At 35.4% G+C, this 17,517-nt stretch overlaps 1 protein-coding gene across 1 annotated transcript in view; it reads right to left on the reverse strand.

Moving 5' to 3' along the window:
• Nucleotides 1-17,517, reverse strand: part of SNTG1 (syntrophin, gamma 1) — a 168,313-nt gene that overhangs the window by 136,540 nt on the left and 14,256 nt on the right. The window contains exons 3-4 of the mRNA XM_009335222.1: nucleotides 9,216-9,272; nucleotides 1,443-1,500 (exon numbers count right to left, since the gene is read on the reverse strand). Coding sequence (XP_009333497.1) covers nucleotides 1,443-1,500; nucleotides 9,216-9,272 — 115 coding nt within the window. The remainder of the gene's footprint in view (nucleotides 1-1,442; nucleotides 1,501-9,215; nucleotides 9,273-17,517) is intronic.

The raw sequence follows: 17,517 nt of genomic DNA on the forward strand, positions 1-17,517 counted from the left end.
AAACAGCATCTTCTGTATCAAAGATCCCTAGTAGGCACACATGGCATGACACTTTCTATACGACAAGACAGTAGTCTCCTACAAAAAAGATGTCGCTCAAAACTAGCTCTCTAAAAATCAGCAGTATTTTTATTGAAAGCAGTAATGGAGATTATATCTCAGCTAGGTATTGAGGTTAGAAATAAAGCATCAGCTACTGCAGCAAAAAAATAGCGACAAAAATAAAAGAAAACAGTGTGCACTTTTGTGTGCTCAATTAAAATTAAGTCTATCTTTCTTATTTCTCCTGCAGTGCTTAATAGTATTTTAATAGCTAGTGTAGGTAATATATGCCACATTATTATGTATTACATACTTATATGTATACTGAAAAGAATGGAGTCACAAGTATAACTTCTTCAGGTTAACCTTATTGCCTTCCTTAGGGGTTCATTCCATGCTACTCTATAGCCTCCCTGCATACAACTTTCACATCTCCCTTTCAGGGCTGGCTTTCAGTTCTCAATACGCTGATCCCCCTGTACCTCTCTTTATCTGTGTGGGTGAATGTGAGATTTTTTTTATGCTGGCACATTTTAATTGTGCAGAAGCAGCATCCTAGAATTATTGCATTACAGATGGAGGGAAATGCTTTCAAGTTTACGTTTCTGACCTTACACAAATGTACACAAATATACACAAACATAACAGAGATATTAAATACACCATGCCATACTGATTCACAACCTTCATCTCTCATCATTGCACACATCATGAGCTGTTTAACCATTACCCATCCTCCTAGCACGTATTATAGCATTCCAATAATTTCAAAACATTGCCAGTTAAAAACAATACAGAGATTCAGCACCAGTTCTGCCTCTATTAAAAATTAATATGGTTAAGACCTTACGCAGTACCAGTTTTGCTATGTATGAGTTGCTGCAAAGGCTTACACAGCACAGCATCTAATGCTGAAATAACATAGGGGTATTATCAAGGTTCTGTCATTACCCTCCGCTGTCTGAGTACTACCCTACTAACCAGTATAAAAAGACATGCATTCTCTTCTTGTGTTACCATGCTTTAATGGCCAAACATTTAATCTGCTACAGCTTCCTGGCAATAACCATTTGGAAATAAAAGCCACAAAATCATAAACTTTTGTTAAATGTGTTAAACATTTTCATTCTCTAAATACCTTCCTATTTCTCACCTTAAAAATAATGCTTTGCAAGAACTTTTTTTTTTTTTAATCATGTTGAAGACCATTTACAAACTATTCCAAATATAAATTCTGTACTTTTTTAGAGAACAGTTCTGAGGAAGAGAGAGATCATAATGACATGGAGAGAGAAATGGTACACCAATAGAGTTTGCTTAACACTTCCTGAAGAATTGCAAGACTTAATGCACCTTGTGTTAAGGAACATGTCAAAACAGTTTACTATTCTGACACTCACCTCTTTGTTCTTTGGAAATCTTAGAAACGACCACTGGAATACTATGTTCTGCTCCACCCTGAAAACAGAATAAATGGCAATCTTGTCAGTCACTGGAAATATCTTTTTTATTTAAAATTATATTTTACCCTTTCTCTAACTACAGTTTTCAGAGAGACTAAGAAAATAACTCTAATTCTGCATTTCCTCTTTTGTTTTTTTTTTAAATAAATATTTGATTGGGATTAATTCCTTATTGCCTCTCATAAAGAAGTTCTCAGTTGTCATCACCAACTCAGAAAGTGAATTGAATGTTGTTCAAAATTCTATGAGTCTTGAAGAAAAGGGACATCAGTTTCTGTGAATTCTGGAGAGCTTAATGTATGAAATTGTGTCCTGCAAAAGCAAAATAGCCATCACACTACAATGGCAGCCATGCTGTGACCACTTAGTTTTCATGCTGGCAAGAAACAGGTAAACAAAAGCCCAAGAAAAGCAAGTTTGGACTTTCATCTCAAAAGCAGCCTTTATTTGTTTCCGTCTCTGTCACACAAGCACAAAGAGTGAGCAAAGCAGTGGGATAAGTAACAAGGAACAGAAAAAGAAATATTAAGAAATGGAACAGTAGGAGTTCCATAAATGGGGGGCAATAAAGGAAAGCTGGACAGTAATTCAACAGTTCAACAGCAATTCAATGCTTTTGCTTCATTCAATTCATCCTGTTGGGACTGGAAACATTCATGGTGCTTAAGAATAAAGTATTAAAAAGAAACCTTAAATAAAAAGGAAACTCAAAGGGAGAGAAAGGCAAATGTATACAGAGACACAAATATTTTTTCCTCTGTAGAGAGCATGAAAGTGTAAGCCTGAATGTAACCTGTACAAATTCAGATCATCAGAAATGAGAGTCTACCACACTGTTATTTTGCCTAGGAATTCTGGGTAAGGGTTTGCTTACTCTTCTCTTCAGCAGCCAGATTTTTGTTTGGAAACAATGGCTTTCTTCGGTCCAGGCATCCAGTGTCGAGGTGTGGAAAGGACTGACATGGCTATTTTGATGGTGTAAGGAACAGTACATATCCCTTCTTAATGCAATAACCAATTGTTTGAAACTGAACAGACTCCTGCACTCAGCAGCTATTTCTGTCATGGAATAAAGATGAATTTCCTGTGAAACCATATAATTTTAAATAGGATTAAAGTTCCTTCTGCTAGTGGCTATCAATGTAAATGGTCCTAAAAACACTGAGTTAATAGGGATCTCAGTAATATTACAACAATTATATGTCTACAAGAAAAGTTCTATTGGCATTGCACTAGATGAGTGTTGACAAACACAGAACATGTTGGTATTTGTAGCACGGACTGAGTATTCACTCCACAAAGACCATGAGGCTACCTTCATTTCAGTCAGGCTTAGACATGTATTCAAACTAAATAAATTGTAGCATTATAACTTGTTGAATATTTTTCTGTGGTTTTCACCAGAGGAACAGCAACAATAAAAGTTGGCTTCACTTAAGATAATCAGTTCAAGCTCACTAAATTTGTGAGACAACCTACACCCTCCAGATTTTTCCTTAGTCACATGCACATTTAATTTCTTCCAAACTTTTTAAACAAACAGAAAAAAAATTATGTTAGATCCCTTCTTAAGCCTCCAATTTTACACAGAGATTACACAATCCAGGACATTTGAAGCTCAGCGAAGGAGTGTAAGATTTAAAGCTCAGCATAGCTAACATAGGTCCTTTTTTCTCAGTAAAATGACCTCCCTCCCTCCTTAGACTCAGCTCTCCAGTAAAGAGGGAAATTCCTGTTATTACTAAGCCAGCCTGCAATGAACACAACATGATTATTCCTCTCTTACTCACTGTATCTACCTAAATCCATTTACACTGCAGATTTGAAGAAGCATTCAGTAATGTCCTAGTGAAGAAAATGGTCTCCCACTGCATCCCAGTCTGGCCAGTATGAAGGATTCCTTTTAAATTAGTCATAGGAGGTGTTGCCCGTTATTCTAAGAAACAAAAACTCAAAATGGGAAAGAGGAAATCATTGACCACCTATCTATACGCAGTTATCGTTAGCAATTTGAAGCTAGCTAAAAAAGCTGTATATAGTCTGCAGCATCTTTTTGAATACTACTTCAGATTGTCACTGCAGCCTTGCATCCTGCATCCTTCATACTTGATTGTCCTGTAGAAGAAAAAGTGTATGTGTGTCTAAATTCTGGTTTTATAGGCTCAGGAGATACTCTGCTGAAGAATCCGCTGGGAACAGAGGTCACTTTTCCACTGTTTTAAATTTTCCCTCCCTCTAGTGTGGACAGGTAGTTGTCACCTCAGACCTGAGGAGGAAACAAAAATAAATCAAGTAATGGTGTTGATGTCTTAAGGACTCAGATTTCTACCAGACTCTAACACCTATATTTGTAATGCAATTTTTCTTTGTCATTTTTCCTTACGAAGGCAAGGATGAGCCTGGAATAAAGGTAGCTGCCCACCTGCAGAGGTGGTCCTGCTAGAAGGGGTAGAGGAAACTAATCACTGGCAGTTGTTTAAAGCTCACTGTTCTGGATGTTGGCCACTACTGGTGGGAGGTCACCCACACCTCCTTTCAAAGTGTTGCATGATACAGTTCTAAAGATTTTCTCTTATCCCAGTTTTTATGTATGAGGTTTTTTTCTGAAGTTTTAGTCATGTGAAAAATAGGGCAACTGAAACTAGTAACTTTTATTGACAAATGCTGGTTTTGTGTTTGGCTCCAAGCTCTTTGACAGCCGGCTGAACATGAGGCGGCAGTGTGGCCAGGTGGCCAAGAAGGCCAATGGCGTCCTGGCCTGTATCAGAAATAGTGTGGCCAGCAGGAGTAGGGAAGTGATCGTGCCCCTGTACTCGGCACTGGTGAGGCCGCACCTCGAATACTGTGTTCAGTTTTGGGCCCCTCACTACAAGAAGGACGTTGAGGTGCTGGAACGTGTCCAGAGAAGGGCAACAAGGCTGGTGAAGGGTTTGGAGAACAAGTCTTATGAGGAGCGGCTGAGGGAACTGGGACTGTTTAGCCTGGAGAAAAGGAGGCTCAGGGGAGACCTCATTGCTCTCTACAACTACCTGAAAGGAGGTTGTAGCGAGGTGGGTGTCGGTCTCTTCTCCCAAGTAACTAGCGATAGGACGAGAGGAAATGGCCTCAAGTTGCGCCAGGGGAGGTTTAGATTGGACGTGAGGAAAAATTTCTTTCCTGAAAGAGTGGTTAAACATTGGAGCAGGCTGCCCAGGGAAGTGGTTGAGTTCCCATCCCTGGAGGTATTTAAAAGATGTGTAGATGAGGCGCTTAGGGACATGGTTTAGTGGGCATGGTGGTGTTGGGTTGACGGTTGGACTTGATGATCTTAGAGGTCTTTTCCAACCTTAATGATTCTATGATTCTATAAGAAAATTACTATTTTGTTTTTCTAAGCAGAGGGATTCTATACAAAATTAGACCAATTGTTGGACTTCAGCATCCGCAGAGTTAGACAATGTAGGGGACGTTTTTATTTCATACTAAAAGGCAACATTTATTCCACTAATGAAAATGGGCCTGTTTGTTTTAGCTTTAAGGTCTAGTGGCACAATAAGGTTCATGTCTATGAGGATAAACTGTCTTCCCAACTGAAAAAGGGTGACTTTATGCATGTTGCCTATTGGAAGCAGTCCATGTAAAGCTCTGAACTATGTTCACAGACTGTCTTAGAGAATACTAGTTGGTGTAAGCCAAAACTGTGCCAGGAATCATGCTAGCAATGAAACAATATGGACAATAATGTGCCAGTGTTAATTGGCACTTTTAAACATTTCTTTTCGATAGAATAGCATAGCTGGAACCAAATGATGCCACTTCCAAAATAAATTCAACACCAACTTCTGCAAGTACAGAAGGCTTTAAAGATGAAAAGATAAATTTTTAAACTAAAAGCTAGATGATTCATCTATTAATGAAAGCTTTCTAGCCTTTTTATTTTATTTTTTTTATCATTTCAATTTGAAACAGAGAAAATGTGTTAAAAAAATCACAGAATGAATGAAGAGGAAGAGAATCATCTAAATATGTACATAAGTGTGAGCACGACAGGTGCACAGGCTTGCTTTAGAGGTTTTTTGATTGAGTCAAACTTTGAAAAGTCAAACCAAATCTCAGCAGATCTGCAATGGTGTTCATCATTTAAAAAGAATGCTCAAAACAGAGGCAGGAAAATGGCACTGTACAGAGTCCTGGTAGCCAGGAGTCAGACTGTAACTGCAAACCTTAATTTATTTGATGAACTATCAATATTATCACCTATTTCCACAAGAACACTACACTCCAATTATTGAGAAACATGATGTTCTTTCAGAAGTCATACACTTAGCAGCTTCTTGTGTCAAATTTCTGCATCTGAAACTTGTCAGAGGTGTGATAAATGACTGATATACTGCACTACACTTATCAATTTCTACATCTAACTCCGTGGCTATTCCTTCACACACAGAGGTTTATTACTGAGGGTTCTAAAGGGACTTCAGAAATTAGAAAATAATTCCTTCTGAAGAGTGTAAAACAGATCAGTTCTGCTTCAAATTCAATCACACTTCTACCACTAACTTCAGTAAAATGAAGTACAACAAAACACAAAACAGGGGGTTTTTTGTTCTTTCAAACCTTCAAAGAGTGGATTATAAGCAATTTTTTGAAGGGCTTAAGTTTGGATCTTGTGTAAATATCAATCTCACAAGCAGGGTTTTTTAAGCAGTTAGCTGAATCTCTGATTTTTTACAAATATAGTTGGAGCACCCAGGTTATAACACCAAAGAAGAGAGTTCTCCTCATAGACAAGTCACCAAAAGATAACTAGACAGTTTCATTTCAGAATTACTAACATTTTGACCTTCTGCTCTTCAGAGAAAATAAAAATAAAAATCCTAGGGTCCAGAATAATTAAGGCAGGATAAGACACTTCCAAAATTTACTCAAGAGAAAGTTAAAAGCTGATTTGACCATGTGAGATTTCTGGCAGCAAATGGGTGTTTAAGCAGAAAAAAAGGCACAATAATGCCCTAGAGCTGAATGCCAAAACTAGACAAATTCATATCAAAGCACAAGGAAATATTTTAAAGTGAGGGTCATTAATCACTGTACTGCTATAACTCACACCTCAGATAAAACTGCATCCTCTGGTATACACCACTGGCAGAAAGTCAGTCCTCAGATAACACCCATCTTTAAATAATCTGAGAGTAGCAAGACAACAGGAACTACCGTAGTACATGGGGTTGTGGGAGATAGAGTTACTGACACAAGGAGGAAAGGCCTCAGTCCTGCTCACTCCTCCAGGGTGACTTGTAGACCTCTGCTTCAAGGCACTATTACAAAATAATTACTTTTCTATTTAAAACTAATAATAAATACAAGTCCTTTATTAAAGTTCAGGAATCTAACAAAACAAAACAAAACAAAACAAAACAAAAAAGTAACAAACTGTTATTCATCTGTAAGAGGAAGTGTACCATGATTGCATAGTACCTTCTAAAACAGAAAACTGGCACTTTTCATCATATTTGGAACTGACATTGACACTTCACAGCATACCTAAAAAGTCCATTTCACTGGGTCTACATAAAGTTTGCCTACCAAACTACAAAAACCATTACTTTATGTTCCAGTTCTAAGTTGTTTCTTACTACTAGCTTAAAATGATAATAGCATATTATATTGATTAATTATTTGTTTTAGATTCTGTTTGCTATCCAATTTCTTCTCAATCTTTCTTTTTGAGAATGTAGGATTACTAATAAAGGGACCTAGCAAAAGAGGTCCCACGTTCATTGATTTTTAAAAATAAATAATTTAAAAAAAATAAATCATACTGCTTGATACATATCGACAGAATACCCCAGACCATAGACTTCTACTTGCCATTTTCATTATCTAATCTACACCATCCAAGTAAGCTTGAGTTTCCTTTGTTGAAAGAGATCTCTTTTCTATTTAATGACATCTGTTGAAGGGATTCCATCACCTAATTGTTAGTTATTCCAAAAACTAAAAAGAGGTCGTCTGTTCATGCCTGAATTTATGTAGCTTCACTTGTCCAGTACTTAGATTAATTTTGATCGAAATATCTATGTAATAAAATAAACCTAGAAAATACGTTTAAATAAAATAATTTCATTTAAAGCCTTTATTTGTAAATTCTATTGCAGTTGTTTCTAATACACTTGATACAGTTTTTTATTGTTATTTTTTTTCTATTGAAACAGGTTCTTATTCAGAAAAAAAAAAAGATAAATTCCCTTCCAGGCTGAATTCACAATATGGTTTGGCACTTCTAAATACTTTTGCAACTTCCAAGAATTTTCTTCAGAACAATGGATATGTTGTTCTAAAAATTTAAGAATATTTTGCTCCACTAATTTAAGAAAGACTATTGCACGTTTGCTATTTAATTTATATTTCTCAATGATATTTTATTTTATACAATGTAACCGATACTTAAATAATGTGATCTTGCATTTGTCAGTAATTTTAATTCTAAAAGATAACCCATTGTAATGTATAACTAAAAAATCAATTGTAGTGACTCTTGATGAGATTTGCTCTCCAAACCAAAAGTCCTTACTGTAACCAGCTGTTTCTTAGCACCAGCTAAATAAAACCTCATTCACCCATATACTTGATTTTATACTGACACACATTACTTCATCATTATTCAGTGAACTGTAACCTATAATGATATTGGAGGAAAATTACTTGTGTGCTGTTGACTAAACTCATGAGAAACTTTGGCCACAAAATAGCAATTAGTTTTCCTTCAATAGAGGTCTTTAGTGGGTCAACAAGATAGCAGCAAGTGTACCAAGACATATTTTAAGAACTAGTATTTCTATTCAGCAATATTCTTATCAATGACAACACAAATGTGCATTAATCCCTCTTCTGAGTCACTTCTTATAAGGTCAGTACTAGCAGATGTTCACAGGAAGGTCTATACTTTCTCTTTATATGCATAATTTAAGCCTTTCTGCATTCATGTGAAGTACACTTCACTTTTTCCATTGCTATCTTGAGACTGAGGATTGCTGTGTTTAGAAGATAAAATGAATGTTGTGTTGTCTACACTGAAATTCAAAGCTAAGGTAAGGTTTTCAGAAATCATAGATTATGATGACAAAAATGATTAGCCCTTCCTCCCTCTCCTCATCCCTCCCTCCCTCAAAAAGGATCACCTACACTTACATATGTTCTTAAATCTTATTGGAGAAAGCAAAAATATGATAACATGATAAATTGCTGCCTTTGCTTGATCTACAGCAAAATAAACAATATGAGAAAGCAATAACACTTTCTGTATTATACTAATGAATTGCAGTGAATTAATGTGATATTCTTTGTAGGAGAATTGATCATAAACTTACTGGTTGTTCCATGTGCCTGACACTGTAATTTAGCATTCATTAATAACCACTTAAATTAGAGTGCTGTTGAACAAAAGTACAGTCTGTGCAGTTGCAAACACTTTTCAACTCTCATATCAAATCTTATTACAGGCTTGCTCAGCTTGAATCTTAAGGGAATGATCTTTCCATTGCCTTCCATTCCATATGGCAGTGTAGTTGCTGGTTGCCTACTGTGGCAGTATCTAACATCCTAGAATATGTTTGCTCTCTTGTTTCTAGTCCTCTAAAATATAGTTCATCCTCATTAAAAGTAACATTAACTATGCACAAAGACCCTTTTTGTGTAACATGGAATAATAGACCAAAATACTCATCCTACCTTTATACTTAATCCAAATCCTCCTACAGCCTGTCTTCTAATTGTTACTGTTCTTTCCTGGAAAAATATAAATCAAGTTTTGTTAGATTTAACGTTTTCTGCCATAACATCTATATTCACACTTCAATAAATTGTTTCTGTGCTTCCATCCTACATTGATTTTTCTTGTTTTAATAAACTTGGGAGTTCCTGAATGTGAAAATCCCATGAAACTTATGCGGCAGAGGAAAGAGACAAAGTCTGGAAGGAAAGCAGAGGTCCTGTCTCAGACAAAAAATCATTTGTTCAGTTCATACCATACCAGCAAGTACTGCAATGCAATAAGAACAGAACTGTAGAGTTTAACAGTTAGTGCACAACACATGTGTTTCAGAGGTCTTAACCTCCACTAGTCCTAAATCAGTCCCATATGCAGATTGAGCACTACATGCTGAAGTACATAAACTGCACTCCTGTAGCACATTTTCCAGTTTAGTTTCATCCAAAAGGAATACAGCTTGTGTACTCCAAGACCACTCAGTGATGTGAACCAAAGCATGATGAGTGCACATGATCCAGAAATTCATTTCAAAGCACAGTCCTGATCCAAATCAAAAAACCTAATACAAACACAGCCACTGTTGACCTCAGGGCTATGGTTTAAAAATCGTAACCAGTGATTTAAAGGGTGGTTACAGACAGAATTATTTAAAGCAGCCCATTTTTTTCCTTTTATTGCTCATCCTAAAATTTGTTCTGTAAAAACTGTAGGCTAGTATCTGTCTTGGATGTGCACATTTACAAAAAAAGACTTTTTTTTTCTAGTCTGTCTCATTGACTTTTTTCCTGAAGATCATTTAGAACTAGTCAATTTGATTAGAGGTAAAAAGTCTTAGTAGCAGATATACCATATGTTCAGATACAAACATATGGAATATATAGATTTTTTAATGCCCTCTGCATGTGGTCTAGATTTTATACTCATTTCATTATATATATTGCATAGCATAAGTCTGCATGTATATTTTATCTATATATGTTCATATATTTCAGCACAACCAGCATAGATTGCCAGTGTCAGTTAGATTTGAATAAGTCTCTCATCAGAAAGATACCAGTGACAGAGAGGATGAAATATCTACAGAGCTATTTTTTTCCTCCTTACTTCATATACAGAAAGGGAAAGAAAGGATGTAGGGCTACCACATAAGAGTTTTGGAAAACTGATGTCGAATTTTGGGAAAATGCAGTTGCCTTCTTTCTTTTTCACGTTTGTGACAAATATGAACTGTGTAACTGCAGAAAGAGCAAGCATAAACCAGTCCAATGTTTTGGATGGCAAGACAAAATGGATTTCCTAAAATGAGACTTTCCATTTATTTATTTAGGATAATGCTTGTAAATGTTTAATCTAAGAAAGAGGATATAATTCTGCTGTTAAATGGCAAAACATTTCATTATTTTTTTTAACATTTGAAATGCATGAAAAAAATATACTTTTATATTTGTAACCCACAAATGAACGTGTAGCATGGCAATAGAGGAATATATGGCTATCCTGTTTCATCCGTGTGCTTCTGTGTTGTTCAGAGGGACCAGAAGAGCCTTCTTGGCTCTTAACTCACACCTTCTAGGAAGGAACTTTTGTAATGAAGTTCCCAGAAACTGGGTTCAGTCCACAAAGTTATTTCACTTCAGGCCACAAACTGTACTTAGAAAACCTTTTGTCTGCCAGGAGGTTTCAGCTGCAGGTAATGCTGCAGACAATATATTCAGGATAAACCAACATAGGCCACAGTCTGGTGGGTGATCTAAGCTGAGTTTACACAAACGAACATGAAACACTTAGGTGTGGTTCCACTGGTAGCTGTATTTTTCCTGTTAACTCCACCTCACTTCCAGCTCCAGCTTGTGTTGAACATCTAGTTAAGAACAGAAGCTTGACTTGTACACTCTAGACAATACATTCTAGTATTTTTTTATACATGCTCAAATCAAATAGAAAATACTTGTGTTACCTAAGAAGATGTTGAAAAATAGCAATCTTTTAATAAACTGGCTTGATAGTATTACATTAACCATGAATTGAATAAAGAACATCACACTTTGCAATTAAATTTCAAATGAAGTAGTATGCTCGGTGAAAAACATAAATCTTCATTAAAATTTGTAGTTCATGATATGTCAGTAGTCACTGTAAAGTTTAAATAGTGGCATCTGAATATATTCTAAGCTGGAGCTGTGCTTTTAAAAAGCCTAATAGAAAGCTGTCCTGCAGAATATTTCTATCCTTGTAGTTATCTTTCTTAGCACAACACACACACAAGTACCCATACAAAAGAATCAATAAAATATTCTTTCTGGTTTTCACTCAAGAGAACGCAGAGTCAAGCGAGCCCTGAAAACACCTGATTTGGGGTCTTTTGTGAGTTTACCAGTGCTGTCTGACAGGAAACTAGAAACATTTTACACTGGAGTTCAGCATTACTTTTTAAGAGAAAGAAATGCATGCTTCAGAAATACTTTGCTAGCATAGCAGATTACTGAATAGACAAAACTGTGTAAAAGTAAGCAAAGGGAACAGAAACATTTCAAGCAACTGTAATTTTCCAGCACAACATAATTTATCAGAGGGTTTCGTCTGGTACTTTTTCTAGTTTTTTTTTCCTATCTCCATTGAGAGTAGATATTAAATATTTCAGGTCTGGACTGTTACTGAACTGAATTGAACTTTAAAAACATACTGCAAATTAGATCCACTCGAGTGATGTGTTATGTGTAATGAAGGCATTGCATTGTATTTAACCTAGGCTAATTCAACACACTTCTCAGTCTTACAGTAAAGAAGTATTACTTTAGTGTATCCTAGAGACTTACATATTCCTCACAGCATGATAGCTAACAATTACAAACATGCAAACAATTAATGATCTTAAAAAATACAAATCAGAATTACATACAAGTTATATATTTCATTAGTAAACCATCAATAATCCCTTAGTCTGCGACTGCAAACCTCACATAAACAATACAGTGAAACAGCTTTTCCAGAACTGTCAGAAGCATCACACATTTCATACGCCAGAATTTTGGCTTAGAATCAGACCCCAGCTCTGATCAGCTACCCTTTTTTTACCCAGAATTTTAGAAGAAAAATGATAGGACTCATCTAACCACAGTTAATCCACCTAAAACTCAGCCATTGGTGAAGGCAAGTTTTCTCCTGTAATCAGTAAAGAAAAATAAATACATTCAATCCAGGTGAGTCAAAGCAGGTGCCCATGTTAGGTGATAATGTTCTTCAGCATCTATGTCTTCCATTGACTATAGAGCCAGGATGTCAAATCTAACTTTGGAAAGATGAATCCCTCCCTTTGGAGTTGCAAAGTAACTTGAATAAGTATTTTGGTGGTAGATACCAGCTTTGAAATGTTTTGCCAGAAAACTCTTTTATCCGAGTAAGTTTTTCTTTGTGACTTGCATGACTTGCATGTGACTTTTTGAATGTGACTCACAAAAAACCCAAACCAAGCTTCATTTTCAGTGCCATCTTCAACCAAGGTGAACTCAATAAACCTTGTCTGCAAAGCACTGTATTTTAATGTAAAATAGTATTTTTTAATATAATGATTAATACAATAAAGAAGTTTGACCAGCAAACTGAAACAAATAATTTTGTTCTATTGCCCTTAATTAACATTTCAAATGAACAATAACAACAATAAAATGCTTTTCACTGGTCTAAAAGCTTTAAGTTCTTAAAATGCTTTACAACTATTCAGTAATAAAATATGACGACAACTCTGGAAGGCAACACATTTTGTACCAGTAAAGAAGTTCTCTAAGTATCCCAACTGACCATTTATGCTGTTCCAGGTTAAAGACAGTGCTTCTCCATTGATTCCAACTATCTGCTTAAAATCAAATCTAACTAAAAATCTGTGTCAGCTGTAGATTTGTCTATTAATATTTTACTTAGTTTCACTTTCCCCTCTATTTGCACAAGGTAGTATTCTATGGTTGAATTTGCAACGGTTTTGCAAATTCCAAAAGCAACTTCACCTCCAAGTTTACGAAATAAAACTTGATTCTGATGAAAAGCTACTTAGTTCAATACCAAGACTACACAAAATGTCCTGTGAGCTTGTAATTCCATTATCACATTTGTTATCTACATTACACCAAACAGAGGGAAAGCTAGAGCTCCTGGGATCCTTAAATGCAAGATTCAGAGCAGTGTTTTAGAAGCTGCTTCCTGGAACAGAACAAAAGGAGTTATCATTTTATTGAAAAACTCAAAACTGCTGCCAAGCTGTCAGCATTTTCCATGCTTCTAACTCAGAAAATTCCTCATCCACACATGTTCATTGACGGGAAAGGAGAGCTAAGAGTTTTGCCAAAAAAATTCTTTCTCAGAGCTATGCAGTGAAACAGAAGCAATGTTTTTTAGGCTTTCATTAAAGAGGTATTAAAATTTCTCCTTAAAATCCATATGATCTTACTGAGATCACAGACATCATCTTAAATGAGATTAGAAGTGAAGAATGACTGTGTGAGCACACACTAACAGTAAGTAGGGAGGAAAGGAAAACACAGAGTCCTATGTAATCATTAACTATTTACATTTAGTCAAGAGTTAATGTCATTTTTAACAGTTAAATCTTAGGGCACAGTAAAGATTCAAATATTTCATACTGACTGGTATGTGATGTAAAAGAGTTTATAATTGCTTAACTGACTCTTAACAATGATGATTAATTAGTAATATTTTCAAATTATTTATTCTGTATAATATAAACTAGTAATCTAATGTGATCTAATAATCTGCCTCTATGAAAGTAGTCAAAAGTTGAACAAAAGGATGAAGAAACTTCAAAACTCTTCATAAAACTGAGCTAACAGCATATGAAACTTCAATATTCCATTACTCAACCCTTTTACTAGGCTATAAATATTTCATTTTCAGTTTGGGACACTGGTGTGTCTGTTTATTCATCTTACAAGAGTAAAGGTATGAAGACTTAATTTGTCTAGGTCAATTAGACAAATTCTGTCAATGACAGAAAAGAAGACCTCACTTTTCACAGTGAATAGAACAGACACCAAGGTACTATGCATATGGAAGAACATGGAAAAAAGCTGAATGGGTGCAGAACAAAACAGTAGGTGAGAAAACAGGAATAGACATGGAGAGGAATCTACAATACCACAATGACATGGAAAAATGGGGGGGGAGGGGAAGGAGGAAAATGTTAGAATATAATTTTTAAAATGTAATAATGAAATATAAAGATATAATCAATACACTGGGAGCAACTTCATAGATCAACCTGTTAACATTTCATGCCATAATATCTTCAAGGCCATGCTCTCATGTAATTTATCAGCTATTAGTAATCCCACTACATTTTGAAATAAGAAATTCTAATGAGAATTTTTTTTTTTTTATTGAACTATTTCATACATTTTCAAGAAGGGACACTTTATATCCTCTTTTTGGTCATGCTTTGTTCTTGCTTACTGGCACTTCTTTGGATTAATTGACATGAGCAGTCAAACTTTACACTCATTCTGAGCGTAAAGTACACAGGACACAGGTCAGTCACATTTCTGATTTGAATTAATAGCGTTAACCAGGTTTGCCAGCAGACTTGCTCATCTGCTAACAACTTCCATCATGTGACATTCGAAGCTTGTCTCCTTATTTCAGTTCCTCAAGCAACTGGAGAGGGTCAGCAGTAGGGGATGGCGGCAGAATGCCTGGTCAATTGGAAATCCCCCTTCCTCTGCAGTCGTGCTGGAGACTGAGGATGGTAAATGCAGCTGTGATGCGTAGACTGTAAACACGGACTGGAACGAGCAAGAGGACTCGACCCTTCGCTTGTTCTCCCTTCAAAATGTTCCCAGTCCTACAGCATATGCCTAAAATCAGAAACATCCACCTAAATACCTACTTATAAAAATTCTACTCCTAGGATTTATTTATTTCAAATGTACTGCACTTCTTAATATAGAAATAAAAGAGAAAAAACCACAAACCCAAAGTCAGTATGGATCTGAATAACCACTAGGCTTGGTAACAAACACCCTCTGTAGTTCCAGGATAGCTGTAGTTTCCAGCTACCGCCTCACGTCATACACTGCCATTGATCAATGCTTTTAGGATTTCTGGTTTGCAATATTTTTCTTTTTCTGTGGGGGAAAAACCTTCCAATGCGAAAAAGCTATTCTGCTCTTTCAAACTTGGCTTTACAAATGGCAGCCCTGTGTTTGAACCTCAGTAGATTGCTATGCTTTTTATCTTTAAGAAGCTGCAGAAAAATAAGCTGGCTTAGATTGTCCCTAAATAATCATATTTGCATCTGTCAGTTCTAGGTTGTCACTTAAAAGCTGTCCAGATTGGCAGGGCAAAAAAAAGTTACCACCATCTGATAGATATTTGACGACTTCTGTGAAAAAATGGATTCACTCCACTGAATAGCTGACAGATACCAACATGATAAAAAAAAAAAAAAAAAAATCACCATTCTTACTGGTAGCTTTGTGAAGGTAACAAGAATGGAAAGTGCTTGAAAGGTGACCTATCTGTTCACACATTTGCAATTCTCTCCAGGACAGGGAGTTTCACTTTGGCACCATTCATACTATTCAATCACATATCAGAATCAAAATAGTCAATAGATACAGAAATAAATACAATACAGAAAATAATTAAAAACCCCTATGTTTACTATTTTAAGCTTTTCATTTTTTTTCTTCATTTATTTTTGTACTCATTAACATTGCTAATGTTAATTGAACTTGTTTTACCTACACCAAAATATATTAAAAAAAAATTTTAAACTCTCAAAAGAGAGATTTAAAATTCATTCTCAGGAAGTCTCCAAAACTCTAAAATGTGCAAGCAAGGGAAATGTAATAACTTAATCTGACTGCTCAGACAAGTCACAATTAAGTGATATGTTCTGAATTTAAACTTATACTTAAAAATTAGTAATACCTTTTTCATTTAAATAAAAAAAAATCAAGAAAAACTTGCTATTGTGCAAAGCTTATAAGTTGAAAAACTATCTCTAATGCAACTTCTTTTTTTGTAATATCATATGGGCTTTGTACAGAGTTATAAATCTTTCAACACAGTTGATTTCACAATAGCAAAAGGACAACTTTAAAAGTGATATATAATATGTTCTTATCTTTACAAGAAAAAGAAGAATGATTGTGTGATTAATAATGCCAAGAATCAGGTCTGGCTACAGTTGGACAATTCAAGTCAGTGTTACTTTCCGACCTTGGAAAAGGTGTTTATTGATGCAGGTTTTCTCTCTATCAAAAAAACAATTACAGTCCATAGGTTACATTCAGATACATTTGTATCAACCTTAGTTAAATCCTTGGACAAATGCCATACTACTCCGAGAGCTGTTGCTCTATAAATTCACAAAAATGTGCGTTCACTTTTTATTAGTATTGAAATTATGAATGATCTTCACATCAATCTCCCAAAAAGATCCTTAATTTAAAAAAATTCTAAAAGAAATTATTACTATTTAATTAAATAATACATTACTACACAGCAGCATAGAATTACATTACTCAAAAGAAATGGGAATCATCTCTAGGTTATCATCAGGTGAGTTAGCAGTATTTTGGAAATTCTATGACTTTAACAGAACCTTTAAGAAAATTATGTAAAGATGCAAACTGTCCTGGTAGCTGAACTTAGCGATTTGCCAGCTGCTCACAGTTTATTTTCAGTCTTTTAGAAAAACAGTAGCTGATTCAAATCATCCATCTTGTCAGATGGTACATTGTCATATCATTGGTTTATGGATCTCACATGCACATACACTCTATTAGAAAAATTTCTGAGTATGATTAGCAATCAAATAAAATCTGTTAAAGAAAAGAAGAAAAAAACCATGCTCCCTAGACAGATAAAATACTTTTCTTGATAAAACACAATAATCCTTTTACTTGAACTTGAGATGTTCATGAAAGGTATTGGAAATTGTGAGGATTAACTCCAAAATAAAAATTTTGATTCTGGAGTTGCAAAGATTAAAACTTTTCCTAGGAATAAATCTACGGGAGAGTCATATTTCAGATCAGACACACCATATCTTAGGCTATCCCCCCCTCCCATCATAATTCTCAGCAAGGTCAGTATTAGGCTATCCTTGTTAGTCCAGGCTATAGGCCCGTACGTCCAAAAAGACTGGGAGTTGCCTTATTGCACATTGTCATCTGGAACACCATATAGCAAACTTTTGTGAGTATAATTTCATGTAATTCAAGAAACACGTTTAAAAGTAAATATAAA

This window comes from Pygoscelis adeliae, unplaced genomic scaffold (assembly GCF_000699105.1).
Source record: "Pygoscelis adeliae isolate BGI_AS28 unplaced genomic scaffold, ASM69910v1 Scaffold380, whole genome shotgun sequence".
Lineage (NCBI taxonomy): Eukaryota > Metazoa > Chordata > Aves > Sphenisciformes > Spheniscidae > Pygoscelis > Pygoscelis adeliae.